Here is a 22,900-nt window from a genome sequence, read left to right on the forward strand (position 1 = left end):
GTGTCCCTCGCAAAAGGAAATCCATATAAAACAGTCGAATAACCGCTCCATTCGAACTCGACTATGTAAATTTCGAGGAAATAAATATAAATTTCATTTTTGTGCAAAGAAACAATTCTGCTCAACGACCACACAATTTTCCTTTCCTCGTCAACCTCACCAGTCACCACGGCAACGAGCCCGACCAGCCCTCCGCCCCCGCGACCGCGCCCCTCTCCAAGCGCTGCCGTGAGCCCGCCTTCGCAGTCACGGGGAACGCGACGAGCTCCCGCGGCGGCGGCGGCCTCCGCGAGAAGGCGAGGGCCGTCACCCGCCTCGCCGGATCCGGCTCCCGCCATACGCATGCCGATGCTCAGTACTCCGGGGGTCCGGTCCCCGGGGTCGCATTCGACCCCTTCGACATCGAGGCCGACCCTCCGCCGTTGGCGCTGACACACGAGCAGATCAAGCTATGCAAGGACGCGCTCGCGCATTTCGAGCGGAGGAGCAAGCAGCTGGATGCCTTGTCCGACGAGTTCCAACGGCTTCAGGTTTGATTGTGTTTTTTCCCCAGCTACCAATCCGGCTGCGTAATGATTCTGAAATGTCTGCCAAATATTGCGCGCTCTTGGTCGGTAAAATACGGCAATTTAGCATCTACAGCGTGTTGCCGTGGTTTACTGGCTGAGTTACTGCTTTGGCCTTTGGGTAGGTAGTGAGCGCCCTTGTTATGCCGGGATTTTGGTCTTTTTCATAAATTGACATGGCCTTTTCGTGCCAGTAAACGCAATCATGTAGTTAAATAACCCAAGAATTATTCCTTTTCCAGTAACAGAGGTATATGTCTTACGAAATTCTAGAATTGTAACCAAAGCAATGGATGCACAACTGAAAATATCTTGGGCCCTGGATGCGCCTTTCCTTACATGGTTTATGTATTAGTTTCCCTATGAAGTGCTGATCCCAGATTGCTTTTACGTGAACCATTGTGGATCTTATGCCATATATGTTGAAATGTAGTTTCCCACTTTGTGGCATTTGTGGCCATGCAAGAAAAATGTTTATGTTGATGCATCAGTACCAGTTGCTCCTGTCAGAATTTACTTAGTTAACACCACCGTGATACAAGATTTTGAGTGGGATAAGGATGGATTAACTTGAGAAGCTGTAGATCCTTACTCCCATCAGGATTGAGTTTGATTTGTAGAAGTTAAATTCCCTAGGGTTCTATTCCCATCTCTAAATTTTATACTTAATCTTACTCTCTTCATATCACTGGCTCACTACATGGAAGTAGATCTGTTTAGACAATTTTTATTATTCTACCAATGCCCTATTTCTCCAATATAGTTGTAGCATGTTACTTGGCTTTATATACACATTTTTCTTGCATGGCAGTTCATTTCTATCTAATTGATGTTTGGCTTGTTTTCAAGCAGATATTTAGTCAAATGTTTATATCTTGTATTCTTGCATTCATGGTTTGATTTTTTTTGCGGGCAGTACATGATATTAAATTACTGTAGCTACCATGAAAATTCATAGTATATATTTTTCATATCTGCTGGCGACGTTTCAGGGCATGAGAACAATGCATCCGGAGATGATGAAAATGTCCACTGTAGCTCGTGATGCTGCCAATAGGGAGAAGAACCGCTATATTGATGTCTTACCATGTGAGATTTTCCTCCTGTATTTGTACATGGATTTATGGTGATCATGGGTGCAAACCAAGTAAGACCTCCTAGTAGCATTATGGATTTGACAGCATTTGAGATTTGATTCCTTGTCTCTAGTTGATGATACCAGGGTACGGCTAAAATCATCAGCAACCAGTCAAATTTCAGGCAATGATTACATCAATGCAAGCTTTGTAAAGGTCAAGTTTGTATCGTATGCATGTTCCTTTTGGCTTTCTAATTGTTGTTTGAGATAATTGGTAGGAGCTTACGATGGGGTGTAAAACTTGCAGGCTACCGAGGACAACAGTGTTGCAAGATTTATTTCCACCCAAGGACCACTAGTAAGGACATTTGAGGATTTTTGGGAAATGGTTTGTGAAAATCAGTGTCCTGTGATTGTTATGCTCACACAGTTCGACAGTGTTAAGGTGATTGCTTACCTTAAACAATCTGTTTAACATCTTTGAATTGATCTGATGTGCAAATGAAACCCAGTCATGCTGGTATAATTGCATGTGCAATCTGGCTTACTTATATGACCCAGGGAGGCATGACAATATAATAAGTCAAACCGAAGCATTACAAGTAACAACATTACATCATTAGCAAACTATGCCATTGTGCCATATGAGAACTTAAGCATGAAGCATCCCCACAAGATGCGGAAGCTGGAAAATTATGTGATGAAACACATAATGCAAATTTACAGTTCTTACAGGAGAAACCAATAGATGCTATGCTAAAACACTATTTTTTTTAAGAATGTAGGGTTCAAATATGGGAGGATTCAAATATTCATGAATGCACTAAAAAATGTGAGCATAATGCTTGCAAGTTGCAACTAAAAATGGAAAACCAGTTGGCTTGTAAATAGCCAATAGACCCTTTTGACTGAAACATCTTTAGGGGATTTTTGAAGCTCCTGCAGTCCTCTTCATTTATATTTTTATTATGCCTGATGGATGCCATATTTTGCGGCATCGATCATAGTAGCTTTTGCTTAGTGACTGCATTGTGAAAACAGTAGGAGATGATGACGTTCTTCCAACTATATCAATTGGCTTTCTCTGTGCTATAGATTAACTTTGAAGCAGCAGTATTTCCTCTGAAATTATATTTGAAATAATTGCAGTGTGATGAGTATCTTCCATTGCAAAATGGTCAAGGGACGTATGGAAAGTATAATGTTAAGATTACGAAGGACACAAGAGATAAGCATCAATTATGTCTGCGTGCTGTGGAGGTGCAGTGCAATGAGGTAAAAATTTAAAACATTTAAGGGCATCCATGTATGCTTTGTTTCATTATTTCTCTGAAGGATTGTTTCTCTTTCGCATCGCAATAAAACTTAGATGATGTATAATTTTCTTATTCATAGGTTTCAGTTCCTCTTTTTAGGTTTCTCCTGTAGGTTTAGTTCTTATGACAGGGCACAAAATTTACTTAGAAACTTGATATGCCTTTTATTATTCTTTCAGACAATGATCACTTTATTGTGTTTTATCAGACATCATAGATGACATGTGCCATGATATCTTATTACTGATGAATTCGCCTTCCTGTTGTGCTGTGAGGATCTAAATGATTAAACTTAGCTGGTACTAGTATATATCTCTATCGATACAAACCTCAGTTAGGTCAGTTGTCACAAAAAGTAATGCTATCATCATGAGAATGAAACAAGGCAACCATTTAACGTTTATGTGTTATGATTTTTTATATAAACTTGTGATTGATTTCTTTTCACAATATTGCTTGTGTATTCCATATATACTACTGCCTTTCAATGTATACCAGACCATGGTAAATACAAGGCATATGATGTGGCAAAATTATATATATTTTATTGTAGGGAAGTGATGTACATATGTCTACAATGTGATGTACATCTTTAATGTCTCTGGTGGATATGTCTGTAAAAGTACTATATATACTAATATACTAAATGTTCCTAAGCAGCATCAGGTGTAAACCATGGTGTGGTAACTGTTACATCATCTATTTATCATCTATGACATATAGGTGTATGGATAATATATCCCCCCCCCCCCCCCCCCTTCCCCTGGGGGGCACTGCCTGTGGGCTATACCACCATCTCATCCACTGTCGGTTCAAACTTAGAGATTCACACATGCTGCATTCTTCCTCGTGGTCATAGTTTAATCAACCAGATGTTAAGGCATCATTTAGTGCCCAGTTGTCTCTGACATTAGTCATTAATGAAAACACTGTATATACTGTTGTCAGAATGGTTACACATTTTCAAACAGCAATATAAAAAAATCACCAGCACTTGACCAATAAAAATTATACAAGCAAAGCTGACACAAGGACATACCACTATACCAGCAACCCAGGAAGAACTGATAAAAGCATCACGAGCAAATCTGACACGAGGACGTACCAGCAATACAGGAAGAATTGATAAAAGCATCAACTCTATTATTTTTTATAAACCCAAGCCAAGCACTTATTTTCTCTAAAACTAACAGAACACCCATTCTGGGAAAGCTGCATGTTTACAGGTGATCAGTGATCAAGCGGCGTCATTAAACGCTTACCTGGCAGTATGGTGGCACAGCCGACGTTTCCTGCCTACTAACCAGCCACCAATAAACTAACCTGACCATTTGACTGTCTGTGTTCTGTGTTTTTGTGTTGATTAGCAACAATAATGGTAAGCACTTCCGAGTCTGACAACCTGATGTGGTCTGGTAGTATAGCTGTAGAACAGATCTCGAGGCAGAAATTGTATGGTTATCCATGGGGTGGTATAGGCAGCCACCAGGGGCAAATAATCCAGACTCATTTAGCATGTTTTGAAACTTTATCATTCCTCCATATGTTTGTTCTTATTGGGGTTTCTTACCCTTTAGGCCTTGTTTGGTTAATCCTCTCCCCAAGGCGATTGGAGGGGATTTTGTATTGTAGGGGATTTAATCCCCCTCAATCCCTGCCAACCCCCGCAAAATCCACCTCAACCGAACAAAGCCTTAAAGGCTTTGTTTGGTTACTAGGGATCTAATCCCCTAGTGGAATCATCACTTGTCACCCAATCCCCTCAATCCCTCTCTAACACAATCCCCATCCCTACTACCCCATTTGGTTGACCCAGATTCAATCCACTACAGACTACAAATTGTCCCTCCCAGTTTTTTTTGCGCCTCTGTGGATTCGTTTCACGAGGTGAACGCGATTCTTCTGGCCCTTGTGGAATTAACCAAACAATGTAAGTATAATCGCGTGTAACAGTTCCCCTCCAGGATGGCCCATGTGGATTAGTGTGATCGCTGGCATTCGACGTTGTTATGACCGTCATATTAGGGGCTTAGCCCAGTGGGTTGTGGCCCAAGTTATCTTATCGTTATTAGGGGCTTAGCCCAATTATCTTATCGTTTGCGTAGGAGTCAAGTAAACCTCTCTATATAAGGAGAGGAGATGTATCAATCTAATCAAGCAAGAAGCAATCATTATTTGTAGCTTGGGTCCTAACACCTTGGTATCAGGTAGCTTGGGTCCGATCATGTCTGCGCCACCACCCACCCCGCCGCTGCCCACCTTGCCGCTGTCCACCACCGCCGCCCTCTCCACCGCGCCGCTGGCGTTTCCCGCCGCCGCGGTCGACAACTCCACCGTGCCGCTGGCACTTCCCGCCACCGCGGTCAACAACTCCACCGCGTCGCTCGGCTCCTCCGCGGGGGCCTCCACCGGCCAGTCGCTGCCCGTCACCGCGCCACCTGCCGTCGTCTACTCCCCGGTAGAGATCACCGGGGTCCTTAATGACCTCGTCACCGCCGTCCAGGGCATCCGCCTCTACCTGGCTGGGCCTTACGGGCTGCCGCCGGCCGCCGCGACCGGGCCAGCCGCCCTGCCCTGGTACACGGCCACCACGGCGCTGATCGGGCCTCTACACCACCACTGGCCCGGTCAGCCGCCGCCCGCCGTCGCCCCCTACTGGCCGCAGTGGCCGGCCCCGGTGATCGCCGCGCCTTCGACGCCTCCCGGGTCCGGGCAGCCGCTGCCCCAGCTGCCGGCCCCACCGCCGCCCGCTGCCATGCCTCCATGGCCACAGTGGCCGGCCCCGACCCTCGCTGCGTCCCCCACGCCACCCGGGTCCGTGCGGCCGTAGCCGCAGCTGCCGGCCCCGCCACCGCCCAGCACGGGGCCCGGGCCACCCACGTAGGGAGGCGTACCGATCCAGCAAGTGCGCTTCCCGCCGTCGCCGTCCCTAATACCGGCCTGGCTGACCGGATCATCGCCGCCACCCGTCTACACGTCGGCTGGAGACCCGGCGGCACCCACTCTGCAGTTCGGTGATCCCTCCGGCTCGGCGGGGCACTCCATGGGCCGCGGCCATGCTGACCGGGCACCCCAATCCTCGCTGCTTCGCACCTCCGAGCCAGTCGGCCACGGCGCTCCGACTCAGACACCGCCGCAGTTTGCCAAACTGAACTTCGCCACTTATGACGGCACAGAGGACCCCCTCAACTGGCTCAACCAGTGCGAGCAGTTCTTTCGCGGGCAGCGCACCCTTGCCTCGGAGCGTACCTGGCTCGCCTCTTACCACCTCCATGGCGCGGCACAGACCTAGTACTACGCCCTCGAGCAGGACGAGGGCAGCATGCCCCCTTGGGAGCGCTTTCGCGAGCTCTGCCTTCTTCGTTTTGGGCCACCGATCCGCAGGAGTCGCCTGGCAGAGCTAGGCCGCCTTCCCTTCACCTCCACGGTTCAGGACTTTGCCGACCGTTTCTAGGCCCTGGCATGCCACGCGTCGGGTGTGACGGCGCAGCAGCGGGCCGACCTCTTCGTCGGTGGACTTCCGGATCACATCCGCGTGGATGTGGAGCTTCGGGGACCCCAGGATCTCCAAACGGCCATGTACTACGCCCGCGCGTTCGAGCGCCGCGCGGTGGCCATCCAGCAGGCATCACCGTCCCGGGCCGCTGGGCCGCTACCCGGGCCGGATGTTCCCGCGCAGGGTCGGCCTGCTCAGGCTTCTGCGGCACCCCTCGCCGCGACCGCGGCGCGCCCGTTCCGCCGGCTCACCTCAACCGAGCTACTCGAGCGTCGCCGCCAAGGGTTGTGCTTCAACTGCGACGAGCCCTACACGCCTGGCCACGTCTGCCCGTGACTCTTCTACCTGGAGGCTGCAGACTACATTGAGGAGGACGCCGTCACCGCCGACCTAACCGCCCCAGCTGTCGCGAAGGTGTTTGACGCTGGTTGATCACCTCGAGGAGTTCAGCAAGCGCTTCCCCACCTTACAGCTCGAGGACGAGCTGTTTGTGCAGGCGGAGAGAAGTGTTATGACCGTCATATTAGGGGCTTAGCCCAGTGGGTTGTGGCCCAAGTTATCTTATTGTTATTAGGGGCTTAGCCCAATTCTCTTATCGTTTGCTTAGGAGTCAAGTAAACCTCTCTATATAAGGAGAGGAGATGTATCAATCTAATCAAGCAAGAAGCAATCATTATTTGCTCGGCTTCCCTTAGGGAGCTGGGAGACCTAACCCTAGCCGCCTCTTGCGCCGCCGCCGCCTCTTCTCCACCACGCAAGGACGGCGCCCAGCCGCCGGCCGCCGCGCCCTCGTCCTCCTCCTCCTCCTCCATCGTTCCCCTACAATCTCCGTCCTAGAACCGGCAGAACCCTAGCTCCTAACAGACGTGGTTTAGACTGTAACCAAACAAGGCCTAAGGTTGTTTTGATGAGTTGTTCTTTAACAATATATAGCACATAAGCATGTTCTGTTCATATTTATTATTCTATTTTGGCATAGTGAATCAGTGATCATGTCATCATTACGTGCCACTTCATAATTTCCTGTATAGTCTGTACATCAACTTTTACTGTTTTTTTAACTTTGTTTTATTGTTTGAATGTAGTTATAGAAAAAGCATGTGGTGACATTCTAGATCATTATGCCATGCTGCACCCTTTAACTGATTTCGTTATTTGACTTGGAGATATACGCTCAAGCTTCTGTTAAGTTTTTTATAGGATGGCGCTGTAGTGGTCTTCATTTCTGCTGTGTTCAGATTTAAGATCTGAAAAGTTGCTTATTTGTTAGCACTTACCAGTATTTCTAGAAACATTTTATGGTTAAAGATCTTCTGATCGTTGTTTTTCATGATGTAGTCAGGCAAGGTTCATTCTGTACTCCATATAGAGTATCCTGATTGGCCCGACCATGGCGTACCAACAAGCACTGATGCTGTGCGACAAATTCAAAAACGGTTACATCACATTCCGAGAGAACATCCTATAGTTGCACATTGCAGGTTTGCTTCAGCTTAATGCTATGCTACCCTTTGCTCATTTTTTTATTCTCTTAACATTATTTTGGTCTCTTTCTTCAGTGCAGGAATTGGGAGAACTGGTGCTTACATCACCATCCATAGTTCAATTGAGGGAATTCTCCTTGGAGACACAAGCTCTTATGATCTTGTTGAAACTGTAAAAAAATTTAGGTCCCAGCGAACTGGAATGGTTCAAACTGAGGTGCATTCTGTTTCATTCTTACTCCTATCATCTTCATCTAAAAAAGAATATACCCCAGTGCCAGCATAATTTAAGCACATGAGACTTAGGCCTTGCTAACAGATGTTCTCTCATGTTACGAAATAGTTAATGAAATAGAAGAAATCTATTTCATTTGTTGCAATGCAAGTAATTATTACAATTTCAAGGCAAAACATTGCCTGCTGTGTAATCCTAACTTGCCTTCATCGGCATCTTGCGCATAGAGTTGTTAGGTTAAGGTACAGTACAGGGTAAATTAGTTTTTCTTTTGTCGTTCCCTCATCCTTGAATTTGATCATGCGACACCTGCCATAGCAGGGAGTTTAGTGTTAGTTTTGCGGAGCTTATTCAAACTGTACTTTCTTGGCGTAAGTCTTCAACTGAACGAAGCTGGTTTAGTATCTTATTACTGGTCATGCATACCCTGAACAGCCTGGTAACACATGTATAGAATAAGTTGTGGGTAGTAATTCCAATACACAGTTCCAGTCGACCATTGCATCTACTCCCTCCGTTCCAAATTACTCGTCGCAGAAATGGATGTATCTAGAACTAAAATACATCTAGATACATCCATACCTGCGACAAGTAATTCGGAACGGAGGGAGTAATACTGCTGAACGTGCTAATAGTATTTATTATGTTTATTGCATGAACAGTTTAGTGCTTTTTATGTGTATTTAGATGTTGTATTGGCATATATTTGCTTTTCAGCAACAATACATGTTCTGCTACCGTGCAATTGCGGATGAGCTGAAAGATCTGCTGAGGTCGTCAGGCCGTTGAGGTATTTCTAAGGTAGGCTGCAAGATGCGCATGCAGTGTTGCTGCAAATGGTCAACTGTAATTATTATTCTCACTGTATGCTGTTTTTTTTTGCGAAAGCACTGTATGCTGTTTGTATATGCTGTATAGCTAAACTGTAATTATTATTCTCACTGTATGCTGTTTCTTTGTAGGAAGAAGTGGACTGCTACTGTATTGTCGCCCTTCTATTTCCATCGTAAACCATAGCTTCTTGTTGCTTGTTGCGTTTGTTAGGGCAGTGCATTAAGATCACTTTGCCACCTCTATTTCGACCTGGTCTCCAATATTGTTAAGACAACTGCTTGTTGATTGTTTAAGAATCAGTAGAGTTTACAACATCTGGTGGACCCAAGCATGTAAACAGCCCTCCGGGAATCATTCCTCGACCAAACAGTAGCAGAATCATGGGTCCCTTTCCCTTGTGGATGATTTATATTGTTTCCCAAGACACCACGAAGATGAATGCCAGGTGTATATAGTTAGATGCGACCAATGCATCGTTGATTGTATCGAAATTGAAAACTGGGCATCTGGGACGATTATTTGATTATCTACTTAGTCCCTGTGGGAGCCTTTCTCAGAGTTGTTGAAAATGTATCCACTAGTGTTATCCAAGTCTTCTATCTATACTACTCCCTCTGTAAAGAAATATAAGAGTGTTTAGACCACTAAAGAGTGACTACTAGCAAACTCTCGTGCGGCAGCATGCTATGCATCTCAGGGAGCGTAACTGAACCGACCTTCCTAGTAAACGGCAGATGATAGGCCGCATACAATGCAATGTGCTTGTGAAAAGGAACCGGTCTTTTCTTAATCACCAATGCTTATTTGTAGTGAACATCAGATCTTAGGCATGTCACCATGCATGTCACATATATTGAAATTTAAATTTGAAATGTGTTACTCCTATTTGAAAACTTTACGTTTGCATTATACTCCCTCCGTTCTAAATTAGAAATGGATGTATCTAGAACTAAAATACATCTAGATATGTCCATACTTGCGACAAGTAATTAGGAATGGAGGGAGTAGTATCTATAAATATTTGAATTAGTGTTGCATTAATATTTAGCAACGCCACGCTCGAAACGAGTAGTACTACATCTTAGGCCCTGCTTGGAACGTCGTTTTTCAGCCCATTACACCTGTAAAACATCCCCTCCGTAAAAGAAAACAGCTGGGCTTCGACTAGGTGCTTGGAACGCCGTTTTCGGGCTGTAAAAAATACACCCGTTTTTGCTTTTACACCCGGAACAGGCCCGTAACCGATACAGATCTTTGGGCGTCGTATTTCCCCACCTCCTCGCTCGAGACTATATATTGAGCGTTGCGCCGCCGTAACGAGGGACGGGAGGCGTCGCCGGCGTCCACGACGCGGCAGGGGCGAGGCGCTGGCTATTTACAGGGATGAGAGATGCCGTCCGCTCCGAAGCCGGCGAGGTCCCCGGCGACCGTGATATGCGCGGGGTCTAAGGGCAGGCGGCCGTTTGAACGTGATGTTGATGGCGGCGAGCGGCGGCCGCTCGCTCCCTCCTCCTGCTCCAAGCGGCCAGATCCGCACCATGCTCGCGGTCACCTCTGCCCCCTCCCCATCCTTTGGATGTTTGTTGTATTTCTTCAATCATCGTTGGATGATACAGTGCTGAGACACATCGGGGCCGCTTGGGTGTTGCAATCTGACGGCGGATTACAGGCGGAAATGTATTCGGTTGTATTTTACTGGTGTACAGTAATATTCAGGTGTAATAATTTACAGTTGTAAAGTTTCACAGACATTCCAAGCGGGGCCTTACTGGTTTCGTAAATCTGCATTGCACTGTGCCGATAAGGCCCCCGTAACGTCTGCTCGGTGGCGTGTGGCAGCCTAGCCACCCACAAGGCACGCAGCATGTGGTTCTCGGAGCCGGTTCGCTGCGCATCAACCAATCACCGGCCGCCCCTTCACCACTTCCCGCAGGGACATATAACCCGCGCCTCATCTGCAAGCCTGTGGTGGACACAGGCAGTGCTAGCTCGCTCGATCGATCGTCCTCTCAACCACCATGGCCTCCACCGCGCTCTCCACCGCCTCCAACCCCACCCAGGTAACCACTCCTCCCTTCTTCCTGCCGCCGTCTGATCTCTTCATCTTCTCTTCTCGGTGGATTCCTGGTCTTTTCATTCTTCTTGCGTCCCATTTTGTGCTGTACTTTCGGTGCGCGAGAGAGCCAGGTTCGTTATGCTTGCTGAGAACATGTTGGTGCGCAGCTCTGCCGGACCCGCGCGAGCGCGCTGTGCAAGCCCGTCAAGGGCCTGGGCTTCGGCCGGGAGCGCGTCCCGAGGAACATCACCTGCATGGCCGGCAGCATCTCCGCGGACCGCGTGCCGGACATGAGCAAGAGGGAGCTGATGAACCTGCTCCTGCTGGGCGCCATCTCGCTCCCCACCTTCGGCATGCTCGTCCCCTACGGCTCCTTCCTCGTCCCGGCCGGCTCCGGGAGCAACGCCGGAGGCGTCGCCGCCAAGGACAAGCTCGGCAACGACATCCTCGTCGAGGACTGGCTCAAGACGCACGGCCCCAACGACCGCACGCTCGCCCAGGGGCTCAAGGTACGTATCTTCAGATTCACGCGGTCATTCTGAGGCGTTCACAAGCTATATGCAAGCAGAGATGAAGCTGATGGATCAGCCCAGGGCAAGATAAACTTGCTGAAATTGTTTGCATGTTGCAGGGTGATCCTACCTACCTTGTGGTGGAGTCCGACAAGACCCTCGCCACCTACGGGATCAACGCCGTGTGCACGCATCTTGGATGCGTCGTGCCGTGGAACGCCGCCGAGAACAAGTTCCTCTGCCCCTGCCATGGATCCCAGTACAACAACCAGGGCAAGGTCGTCCGTGGGCCTGCACCTCTGGTAAGATGCCCTCCTAGTCCTATCTCAAGTTCTCAACTGAACCTTTCTGAAGAATCCATTGTTTGCTTGCTCAACTGAACCGAACCAAGCTGACCTCATCTGCATTGCTCTTGTGAAACAGTCGCTGGCCCTGGTTCACGCGGACGTTGACGACGGCAAGGTCGTCTTCGTGCCGTGGGTGGAGACCGACTTCAGGACCGGCGACAACCCGTGGTGGAAATAAGCGACGCAAGCTCCGGCAGCAATGCTCACTTGTGTGATATGTTAAGCCTCCTGCCAGTCCTAAGAACGCTGCTATAAGACTACTCCTGCTATAAATGCACCTGTTTCTTGTATCCAGTTATATGTATACAGTCTATGGAAGGAGAAACCTTTTTCATTGCATATATAGTAGTATCACATTTTGAGGGCTCTGAATCTGGTAGTACCTACGATGTAGACGACTCTTTTTCTATAGCAGATCAAACCTGAACCTGAATCTACACCTAGATAGCAATCTGAATAGTTAAAGAGGTAGCATGGCATATCTGCAGCATTGTTCAAAAGGGCAATGCAGAGTCGATATGTTCTGGGAATGATACAAGCCACTGTCTCTAGAGGCTATTCTCTCAAGTATATTTGGCATAGCTTCTCTGTTCAGAAACGGCACTTTCCTCTTGAATCAAGTCAACAATGGAACTCTAATTATTTCTCCCTAGTTCTACTCGAAGATTCGAGCCATTCTAATAAGTAGAGAATCATCCGGATATGTTCAAATTAGTCCGAAAAAATCTGGGCATGTTAATGCCAGAAAAAGAGCGGGTCAGGATAAACAGCAAGTGTAAAAAATGAAGAAATGAAACAATGTGGGTTACCAAAAGCAAGCAATCAAAATTTCTGGCATACAAGAACAAAGCTAGAGCGAATTCAGTACATTAAGCTTTCACAAGAACAAATATGCAAACATTCGCATCAAAGCTAGAGTAGATATATAGGACATTCATGGGCCATGATACATCCAGCATCAAGCATATTATGAATACAAAATGCAGAAACATTCTGTTTCGCAGATAAAAAAAATCTTCTAGTAGAATATATATGAATCCAATCCCACATTACAGTAACCTGCTACTAGTACTAATCACACCAAATGTACTCACATAATAACAATTCAAGAATCTATTTCACTCGACGAAAATTGTGATATCCATGACCCATCCATCCTCCACCTCCCTCACCTATACAGCTACCAAGAGTAACCTCAGCAGAAACAGTGAACATTTACCACGGCAATGCAAAAATCTTAGCTCAGATATAAGCGATCATCAGAATGAACCAGCTGCAGGAACAGCCCATGCGGCCATGGCTCTTCCTCCCCTTGCGCCTACGGAGAGTGGGACTCACCTTCCGGCGGCTTCCCCTCCACCGAGTAGACTTCCGTGGCGGGTGGCGGCGCGTACATCACCTGACGGAATGGCAGCATGGAGCGCGGGACGCCGTAGACGCCACCGACGCCCCCAGACGAGTAGAGATCTCCCGGGGCTTCGTTTCTCCCCCCACCGACAATGTGGTAAACCGGCCCGGGCATGTAGCCGCCGTGCCCAGCCGCGTCGAGGTAGTGGACCGGGCGAACAGGCACGTAGTACACCGGCTGCCCCATGTACGGTGGCGGCGGGGCCGGCCACGGGGCGCTCTCCGGGACGTATGGCACCAGAGGAGCGCCCAGCACGGGAGCCGGCGCGTCGTCGTCGTCGTCGCCTTGCGCCACCTCCGCGTCAGACTTGGGCTGCGCGCCCGCGCCGGGGCTGGGCTCCTCGGAGGTCGTGTCGAAGCCGAAGAGGTAGTCCGGGACCTCCGAGACGATCGAGGAGGCCTCGGATCGGCCGCGCTCGATGGAACCGGGCGGCGGGGCATTGAGCTGGTCGACGAACCACTGGTCGGAGGAGGCGTCGCCGACGCCGGAGAGCACGGAGCCGAACGCGCCCGCAGGGGAGTGGTCCGGCGAGGCGGCGAAGAGGAAGAGGCGCAGGCGGGGCGGCTTGATGGCGGTGGCGGCGAGGCTGTGGACGCGGTCGAGCTCCTCCATGAGGTTGTCGACGTCGTCGTCGGAGGAGACGGAGATGAGCGCGTCGAGGTCGTCGTGCGGGAGCTGGTACCGGAGCGCCGGGGTGGGCTCGCCGGGGACGAAGAGCGCGGGGGCGAGCTTGGCGAGCGCGGCGAAGAGGACGGCGTGGGAGGTGGTGCGCGGGACGGAGACGATGCGGGTCTCGCCGCCGACGTAGCGGAGCTGGTGGTCGCCCGGGCGCGGCAGGATGCGGCCGCCGAAGCTGCACATGAGGCGCACGAACGCGGCCCCGTGCGGCTGCGCACGCGGAGGAGGCGGGTGGTGGTGGCCGCCGCCGCCGCCGTTGCCGTTGCTGCTGGTGGTGCTGCCGGCCCCGGCGCGGGGGGTGGAGGTGGCCGAGGAGGCGTCGTGGTGGTGCGACGACGATGACGTCATGGGCGCCGGCCGGGGGGCGATGGCAGGGCGGGGGTGGAGGCAGGCTGTGTGCCGCCGCAGGAGGTGTTAATTGCGAGGTGGCATTGGGATATGGGAATGGCAACTTGCGAGGAGAGAGAGAGAGAGAGAGAGAGAGGTGGGTGGGCGGAGAGGAGGGCGAGATTTTCTAGTCCTATATGGTTCGGGGGAAGCTGGGCCCGTTTGCTAGCTGTGATCCAAACCGGAGCAGTCATTCCTTTCCTGTCCTACTACTACAACTTTTGAAATTTTGAATTTTTAAGCTATGGTAAATGGTGATTCTCGTTGCCAGTGGGAAATCAGTACTTACAACTTTCCTACTGTGCTTCATTTTTTATTTTTTTAATCGTTTTCTAAAAATATATATTTTCCAGAGCGATTCCATAAGGCAGTGTGACACGAAGGAAAATCGTTTCGCCAATAGAAACGCACAAGACACGAGAATGTATCCTCGTTCACCTTTTCCATGGTTGCTTTTCTCCAACAAGAACATGTTTGGGTTCCGGATGATCCGAGAGTCCAGACCCAGACTCAGACCCAGACCCGGTAAGGGACAAAATTATTGATCCCAGAGACATTCCGTCACCTGATCTTGCACAGAGCCCTAGGGAAACGACATGTCTAGGACTCCTCCGTTGCTCTCTCCCCTCCCCTCCCCACGGATCTCGACATGGACGCCAATGCCGGCCGTAGTCCTCCCAGTCTTTTCTGCTGCTAAAATATTCCCGAATAAAGTCGGGATCCCGTCGTTCGACCAAACCTCGTAAACTAGACTGGGTCCGCGCCCTGGCGCGAGTGTACCGGTCCCAACATTTTCAAAACAAGTAATGCTAAGTCAGTATTAACCCAAATTGAAAGAAATGTTCTACATATATCAACAGATAGGGGAGTAACAAAATTTAATACTATCTGCAATCATAATAGATAACATGCAGTGAAGAATATGATAGAAGCGGGATATAGATGTACGGACACTTCTAAAAGTGAACGAACATTTTTGAAACATATGAACAAATTTCAAAATTATAGTAATATTTTAAAAATATGTTAACACTTGTTAAGTTACATAGAAAAAGCTATAATAGTCAACAATGCAAGTCTCTTCAAACAAGAAACCCAACCCGGCCGACACTTATCCATCACCACCAAGTGCTTTGTAGTAGAAATATCAGCCAAAATATGCAGTACTGATTATCTGAACTGGAGCATCGCATTTTGAAGAAGAAACAAGAATATATTTAATAGACAACGTACTGAACTTGGTTTACAGTACACGACATTCCTTACGATATGAGCCTTGTAAAAAGAAAAGATGTATTTACTATATCATCTATCATTCTAGCATAGCGAGTATAGCCTTAAGATAAAGAGACGATTCATAATGGAGTTGACAGATGCCATGAGGACGATCAAGAGTACATAATTAGTTGGGCTACAAAGCAGCAGAGCAAGTCTGTGAATAGATTGTACAAGCCGCTTTCACATTTACAAAGGGAAGAATCCTGGCACAAAGACTTTGTGATCCTGACTAAATGGAAATCCTAATCAGTATGTAAAAGCGGAGATAAAGCCATAACTAAATGGAAATCAAAAGCTACTACATCTACAAAAAGTACAGTCCTGTGCCATGGAGTTAATAACTACTTAATGTTGGATATAAACAGAAAATATAAAAAACTGCTACCTGTCCATCATTTCCACATTCTTACAACTGAGACATACTTTTAAAACCGCAAGCTCCTCAACTCACAACAGAAAATAAGCAATGTGACTCGATCGTCCATTTTCAGGGAAACAACATGACACACATAATTAAGGATCCATTCATGACGAAGAATCAAGTTTATAATGAATGGATGGCAAGAAATAAATGATCTCTAGCAAAGCAATCTTACATGGCTAATAGAGTGGAGGTTGAGAAACCTCACCGTCTGACATCAGCAGGAGGAGCTCAAGTGGGCCTTGGAATCACCCGTGCTGCCATGGAAGTTCTATGCACCGCGAACAGTCCCAACGGCGCTTTCACTTCATATGGTGTGATAACCTGAACTCTGTACATCAAGTAGTAATCTTATTGTTACCACTCTTTTCACCTTATTATATGCCTAATTATTTAACACTGACAGAGGTTTCCAAATTGGCGATTTTGTTTTGGCATATAAAGAAACTAAAGTTCATAATATATAAAAGCAAATTAATAGAAATTAAATATTGCAACCATGAATCCAATCCTCTAGTGATTACTCTCATTCTAAAGTTAAAACATACCATTATGTAGCTACTAAGTAATCAATTAGGTTAGCTTGCACGAACAAGGAGTTAACTGACAGGTATCCCTAATCACAATAGTTAGTTAGTAGTTTGCATGCTACTAACCTCACGCTTGACCAGCCTGCACTATATGGACTCCTTCAGGCTTCTGCATTCAATGGGTTCTCTCTCCGGCGCTCCTCTGTTGACTGTACAACAGGTAAGAAGTGCGGCTTGCCGCACCCCTGCGGGTGCGGTCATTCTCAACCCGGTAATAAAGCGATCAGAAAATAATGTAAGAACATCAGCAAGCAACAATGCAATGAACAAGAGAGCTAAAGGCAAATACATAAGAAACATAGATCAACTTCTTACATGGAACATAACATGAAAACCCATGCATTTATTAGTTTGGACCAGACCAGTTGCCCTACGAAACATCACAAAGTTCAAGGACACTGCAAATTTGCTATAGAGCAATCCCTGTCATTTCACTATTCAGCTGGCAATATTGGGATCACAAATTCAGTAAATTTAGTAACTGAATATATCACCACACTTTTCAGCATATAGTTTCCTGTTTATTTGTACTTGAGAGAGCTCTCGGGTATAGGTGTGAGACCAAGTTGTATTTAAGACCGCACATGGAAAAGTTGTGTATGGAAAGAACAACATGGACATGTGATAGGTTGTACACGTGTCCGAGGTTACATAAAGTACACATGAAGCGACTTTACATCACTGATATGTTAGCCAGTTTATCCTAACATAGACTAATGCAACCTGACCTTACATACCATACTGGCCAAAAGGGTGCAACAACCATCTTGGATATATAACTATAGACTACCTGTATATGATATGATTGGGGAAGAGCTAATACTAAGTACTACTCCCTCTGTTCCAAATTACTCGTCGCAGAAATGGATGTATTTAGAACTAAAATACATCTAGATACATCCATATCCGCGACAAGTAATTCGGAACGGAGGGAGTATTAGGTAACTACTTGGATAACCATCAAATCTTACCATCAGTCTTAGTCTATCCAGATTCCTGAAAGTAAATACCACGTAGCCATGTGAGTGGCTAGGAAGCATATTTTTAAGACATTACAGTTTAGCATCATTTACCGGAGCTAAATTACATAAATTTCTATAGCTCTTTATCCCTGTAGTTGAAAACTATGTGAAACAATACAAATAAGAGAAAAATGAGGTATCATTTGGAAACACAAACTTTGGGAGCCCTCAACTACACCGAATGGAAATACATGATGATGCTAAGCACCATAGCATGATAGGGAACATGGCTCTGGTGTCGATGCACATTGTAGCAGAAGTTTCCACTGCAGAGGTAGTACACATAAAACCATGGTGGCACAGGGAGTCTCTGGCAAGAAAACCACAAGATCCAGTCAAGCCCACTGCATGAAGTTGGAGACATGGCAGCAGGGGTTCGCACAATAAACTCCATTCAAATCCTTTAAAGCATCTAGTTGATGAAACAGATAGAGGAATGGTCAAATTAGCTCGCCTGCTCACCAAAAACAATAAATGAAGAAATAAAAACCAGCCTTGCATTATAGTATGGTGGAACCGGGCTTGCAATAAACTCCCGAGGGCCTGGTTTATGGAAAAGGATTAAAAGACACCAGGTTTAGATCATCAAGTGACATGAACGACAAGATGGGTACGGCGGCAAAACGGGCCAACCACCAACACGTCACCGCTGGATAGAGTTGCATAAGGAAGTGGTGAAGTGAATCGCAAACGAACTCTGAACATGCTTCTGTGATGAGCTGAGGCTTATGGGGAATCAGAAGAATACTTTTGATTGCAAAAACATAAATTTAGTATCTGGCAAACTGAATGATGGGATGTTACACAACCATTGTAGACTGACTTACTAATGTTTAATACAATACTTATTTTGCTATTTCTCACAATGTAAGATGTAGCAAAGTTCGGTGAGGTTAGGCCTGAATATCAGCAACAGAAAAAGCAAGCAAGAACAAATACGTCTTAGCTCGAGCTCAAGCTATCTAGGTAAGATAATAAGAACCAGTTCATCGACATATTTTGGATAGCTATAAAACACATTAAACTTCACATTAAGATTGTGAGATATACCTCAGTTGAGTAGATCCTCTGATCGGCCCCCTTGGAAAAATCACCAAACTTTTGCAGAAGAAGTGGAGGAGTTTAAGAATAATTGAATCTTCTGACCACCTCCTCCATTGATAAAAGAGAAGAAATTACATGGTAAAACTATACAGTCATCTGCCATAAAATGGAAAAATACAAACCATTAGCAAGTCTGGATTACACGATTGTGGAAATTCAACACATGACACCAGCAAGATAACTAATACAGGAAAGTTACAAATGAGACTGTAAAATACAAAGAATGTAGGATAACATACATTCTTTCTTCTTGCAAGAACCCTTCACTTTGGCAGCATGCTCTCCAACTGCCTTCTTCTCTTCTTTGGTTCCAAAAAGGTCAACATTGTTGTCATCGTCATTATCAGCGGCAGTAGCCTGCAAAATACATGATTCATGATGTTATACTTGTGATACTAAAATATTTAAATAAACCACACAAGTTCCCAATAACAACCAGGACATGAATCAGTTAAGCAGTTGACACACTTATGCAATAGAACACAAATGCCGTTTGATCCTGTGACAGATCCGAGCCGTCGGATCAAAAATGATTCATGCGCTTGTGAGAGGAAAAATTACTTCTTTCTAGGAAAAACTGTACTAAAAAATAGGAAAAATGTACAAAAATAAGTGAGAGCGTTGTGCTGTTTTTCTACTACCGAGGTAAAAGAAGTGATGCGCGTGAGAAATATTATATCTGAGTGGGGTTTACCTATATTGATTTTGTGTTTTTGCCTGCATATTTTAGATGGTATGCGCGGAAGAATTAATATAGTGTAAGCCTAAAGGCATGAGCAGGCTAGAAGAAATAATTGGAACCTAGATGATTAAAATGAGAAAGACAATGATTCATGTATACTTTTAAGTGGCCAAAAAATTGAATAGGCAGAAGCAGAAAGGGGTTATAATACCCTGATTCTCTATTTATTACATGAAAATTTATTAAAGCACTGCAGGTGAGAAAAAAACTTGATCAACATATGAGTTTGCTGCATATTAGTGAATGAAATACAACAAAGTATTTCTAAAAGGTTACCATTCTTTTCCCAGGGGTTGCAAAGGTCTCCGCCATGTGGAAGACATAATAATAGTTGGGTGTTTTCTTGTTTTTGATTATCTTCCGTAGGTTATGGGTATTGTGATTATATAACTTGACTTTATTCCACCACACACAATAGCCACTAAACTCATCGATGTAGCAGACACAAGGTTCGCCTCTGCCAATTTACATGAAAACATACCATTAGTATTTTTTCTAATATAGAACTTGAGGCAGAGGGTTACCATCAACATCGTTGCTGGCATCAACTTGAGTTATATAGTTAGCATCAACTTGAGTTATGTAGTTAACATTAACATCAACACCAGCATCTAATTCCTCTTGTTTAACTGCAAGTCTCTAAAAAAATAGTAGAAGCATCACACTGATTTAATTGTTGGTGGTTTTAGCTAGGAGGGCTAATTGAAAAATATGACTGTGTTCATTAATACAACTATCTAAAACTAATCACATAGATCTGTAATAGAACACAACTTCATAGTCTTTGTGGCTTCGTATAAAGTGGGTGTTCACATGGTCATTTTACAAAATGAGTAAAAATTGTAGGTTGGTATAATCATAACTTGTGACAATACTCACACAGTCACATGGTGATAACTCTAAATTCCACACATATAATTAGCATGCTGATAGTGTTATTATCATGTGAAAAAGATCATAAATTGACATATACATTTGCTGCTAGCCATGGCCTATCTACTTTTGTGTGAGTATTAATATATTCGAGTGTGGATTATCAGTAAGCAAGTTAAATACTTTCAGAGCATTAATCTGAAGCACATACTTACACATGGAGTGTGTAGGTTTCTTTCCTAACACTTAGAATGTTGACAATTTGCCCTTTTAAACTATAATAAAAACACAGAGAAGCAAGTTTCCTTCCCCTTCTATTTATTAATCCACATGCTGATATGCTTCATGACGAGCAGGCATTTGCCATCCCTCATATTCTTTCATGTTTGTGAGTACCTAAAAAATATGTGTATGTCCCTGTGTGTGTGCGTGTGTGTGCAGAACCGTATGTGCTCATGTGTGCCGCTCATCATGCTCATGTGTGCCGCTCATCAATTACTCCGCTATCTGAAACCTAACGCTAAATTGGATACCAAACAATGTAGAGAAATTGAGAGCAAGACCAGACTAAACTTCATCTGATCTCAATAAAAGGGATTATAAAACAGCTAGACTATCAACCTATGCCATCTTCTTTTTCACGCCTCGGATAGTATATCTTTAAATAGAACTGTTCGTGCCAACTTAATGTATTGCAGCAATTCAAAGACAAATCGGATTCAAGTTCAGTATGACAAAGAACACATCACCAAGTGAAATGTGATTAAGGTTCAGTGTGGCAAAGAACACGCCACCATGAGAAATGTGGTTTTTAGTGTCTAGTGAGCAAGTATGGTGTGTATTCATCTGTAACTTGATTACATGAATTCAGGTTCAGCATGTCAAGAAAGAGCAGTAGTGCAACGTATTAATGTGATTGGATGACCATGACCAGTATGTCAAAAGCTTCATCTTACCAGTACACTTCAGATAGTAGTATAAACACTGTCCTTGTAGGACAACAAAGCGAGGAAGCCAGTCATCGACATCGGCGTCGTCTATGATAGGTGGCTCCCCAGGAAGTTGAGTCCATCTTTGCAACGCACAAGAGATCATTTAGAGTCACCAGTCTGTTGAACAGCTGTCACACAAATGAAGCTGTTTTGGGGGCAACCAAACAAAAGTGCACTGGTTTCTTACGTACACTTCTAATATGGAGGTACCCGGAAAGGAGTGCATATCTCAAGGCTTCGTCAATATTTTCTAACCTGCAATGCTAAACTGTATGAATCACATCTGACGGAGAACAAAACACTGAATATAAATAGACACTTAGGTTCAGGTGAAAATCCACACAAACGTTGAGGCTGAATATTGAAGGGGTACTTCATCATACCGGGCTTTTAGCTGGGACACCCTTTCATCGGCATCGGCAATTTCGCTTCGTAATGATTCTACTTCAGCTCTTGTCAATTCGGTCTGATAACAGTGAAAACCGTCGGTGTACTTGTAAGACAGGATTCGTGATACATGACAGAAACAGAGGTTCGATATAGTTAGAAAACATTGTAACCTTGTCATCATCCTTGTTGCTGGAAGACCACCTAATGCAAGGAATAGACAACAGTTGCAGAAGCGATAAACTCCCTTGACTCGTTTCGGGGTCCAAGAACACCTACGTGGACTGTTTATTACAGGACAGGAACAGCAAGCTAAGCGTGTCAGTACACCCAGAATTAAAGGAAGAGGTTGAAAATTAAACAAGCCTTTGACAGCCATTGTTCGTTCTGCCATGAGTATCATCACCTTGGTGACGGATCCATGTTGCTCTTACTTGTGGACAGACCATCAGCACCGTCCATGGGCTCTTTCTCGGGCGTGAAGTGCTGCAGGAAGACCTCTATTCTTCTGTAAACACCATCCATCCAACGGCGCAGGTGCTAGAAGAAATTGCATAGTCTGTTTAACAATGATACAATGTAGCGTAGAATTAAGAAGTGTAAGACAATATCGATAGCGAAGTGGTACGCCACATATTAGACTATCCAGTGCAGGTATTATCTGTTGAATGCATAGTTTCAGCAAAGGTATTCTACGCAAATAGGAAGGCTCGTAATATGGTCCAAGCATCGGCTGAAAGCCTCAGATTGCTTCCACGAGCATGTTTGGGTGTTCTTACAATGCCGAAATTCTATTATTAAGACCAGTGCAATAAGCCATTAACCGACAGTTTTATTTATTATTCTATCATAATGGCTATACTATCCAAGAGCTATCACTCCCCCTAATTTTCTGTCTCGGAGAAGATGCACATTGGTCCATCAAAATAAAACACTAAAGCCTGGAGCACATTAGTTGGCAGTGATATATATAAATGTAGGTTTTTGGAACCTAGCTAAATCTGAGAATTGGCTAGATAAGATAGATGTGCAGGGGTAAGAAGAGGGGGTGGAGCTCACCAGGTTCAGGGGGGTAGGAGGAGGGAGGAGCCATG

General features: G+C 45.7%; 4 protein-coding genes and 2 pseudogenes across 4 annotated transcripts; 4 read left to right on the plus strand and 2 right to left on the minus strand.

Moving 5' to 3' along the window:
• Nucleotides 1-246: 246 nt before the first annotated feature.
• Nucleotides 247-9,567, plus strand: LOC125536643 (protein-tyrosine-phosphatase PTP1). The gene is made up of 9 exons (XM_087543578.1): nt 247-530; nt 1,559-1,655; nt 1,776-1,858; nt 1,952-2,089; nt 2,794-2,919; nt 7,795-7,937; nt 8,016-8,157; nt 8,893-8,976; nt 9,138-9,567. Exons 2-8 carry the CDS (start codon nt 1,562-1,564, stop codon nt 8,962-8,964), a joined length of 798 nt encoding a protein of 265 aa, XP_087399704.1. The 5' UTR covers nt 247-530; nt 1,559-1,561; the 3' UTR covers nt 8,965-8,976; nt 9,138-9,567.
• Nucleotides 2,927-7,788, plus strand: LOC147984500 (uncharacterized; annotated as a pseudogene).
• Nucleotides 9,568-9,747: 180 nt separating the features above from the next.
• On the plus strand, nt 9,748-10,853 carry LOC147984501 (uncharacterized). Its single transcript, XM_087543579.1, has 2 exons — nt 9,748-10,678; nt 10,758-10,853. Exons 1-2 carry the CDS (start codon nt 10,400-10,402, stop codon nt 10,851-10,853), a joined length of 375 nt encoding a protein of 124 aa, XP_087399705.1. The 5' UTR covers nt 9,748-10,399.
• Nucleotides 10,832-12,263, plus strand: PETC (photosynthetic electron transfer C). Its single transcript, XM_048699897.2, has 4 exons — nt 10,832-11,069; nt 11,233-11,574; nt 11,697-11,879; nt 12,001-12,263. Exons 1-4 carry the CDS (start codon nt 11,028-11,030, stop codon nt 12,100-12,102), a joined length of 669 nt encoding a protein of 222 aa, XP_048555854.1. The 5' UTR covers nt 10,832-11,027; the 3' UTR covers nt 12,103-12,263.
• Nucleotides 12,030-14,509, minus strand: LOC125536642 (uncharacterized). Its single transcript, XM_048699895.2, has one exon. It carries the CDS (start codon nt 14,356-14,358, stop codon nt 13,243-13,245), a length of 1,116 nt encoding a protein of 371 aa, XP_048555852.2. The 5' UTR covers nt 14,359-14,509; the 3' UTR covers nt 12,030-13,242.
• Nucleotides 14,510-18,601: 4,092 nt separating this feature from the next.
• Nucleotides 18,602-22,331, minus strand: LOC125535623 (uncharacterized; annotated as a pseudogene).
• Nucleotides 22,332-22,900: the final 569 nt, after the last annotated feature.

The sequence above is a fragment of the Triticum urartu genome, chromosome 2A (genome assembly GCF_056163025.1).
Source record: "Triticum urartu cultivar PI428250 chromosome 2A, HENAU_Tu73, whole genome shotgun sequence".
Classification (NCBI taxonomy): Eukaryota; Viridiplantae; Streptophyta; class Magnoliopsida; order Poales; family Poaceae; genus Triticum; species Triticum urartu.

What these genes read in the sequence shown, in the direction of transcription:
- LOC125536643 (XM_087543578.1), top strand. Translation starts at nt 1,562, where the DNA reads ATGAGAACAATGCATCCGGAGATGATGAAAATGTCCACTGTAGCTCGT. An exon ending in TCAATGCAAGCTTTGTAAAG is followed by an intron (nt 1,859 to 1,951) that starts GTCAAGTTTGTA and finishes TAAAACTTGCAG; the next exon opens with GCTACCGAGGACAACAGTGT. An exon ending in CCTATAGTTGCACATTGCAG is followed by an intron (nt 7,938 to 8,015) that starts GTTTGCTTCAGC and finishes CTCTTTCTTCAG; the next exon opens with TGCAGGAATTGGGAGAACTG.
- LOC147984501 (XM_087543579.1), top strand. Translation starts at nt 10,400, where the DNA reads ATGCCGTCCGCTCCGAAGCCGGCGAGGTCCCCGGCGACCGTGATATGC. An exon ending in AATCTGACGGCGGATTACAG is followed by an intron (nt 10,679 to 10,757) that starts GCGGAAATGTAT and finishes AAAGTTTCACAG; the next exon opens with ACATTCCAAGCGGGGCCTTA.
- PETC (XM_048699897.2), top strand. Translation starts at nt 11,028, where the DNA reads ATGGCCTCCACCGCGCTCTCCACCGCCTCCAACCCCACCCAG. An exon ending in CCGCCTCCAACCCCACCCAG is followed by an intron (nt 11,070 to 11,232) that starts GTAACCACTCCT and finishes GTTGGTGCGCAG; the next exon opens with CTCTGCCGGACCCGCGCGAG. An exon ending in CGCTCGCCCAGGGGCTCAAG is followed by an intron (nt 11,575 to 11,696) that starts GTACGTATCTTC and finishes TGCATGTTGCAG; the next exon opens with GGTGATCCTACCTACCTTGT.
- LOC125536642 (XM_048699895.2), bottom strand. Translation starts at nt 14,358, where the DNA reads ATGACGTCATCGTCGTCGCACCACCACGACGCCTCCTCGGCCACCTCC.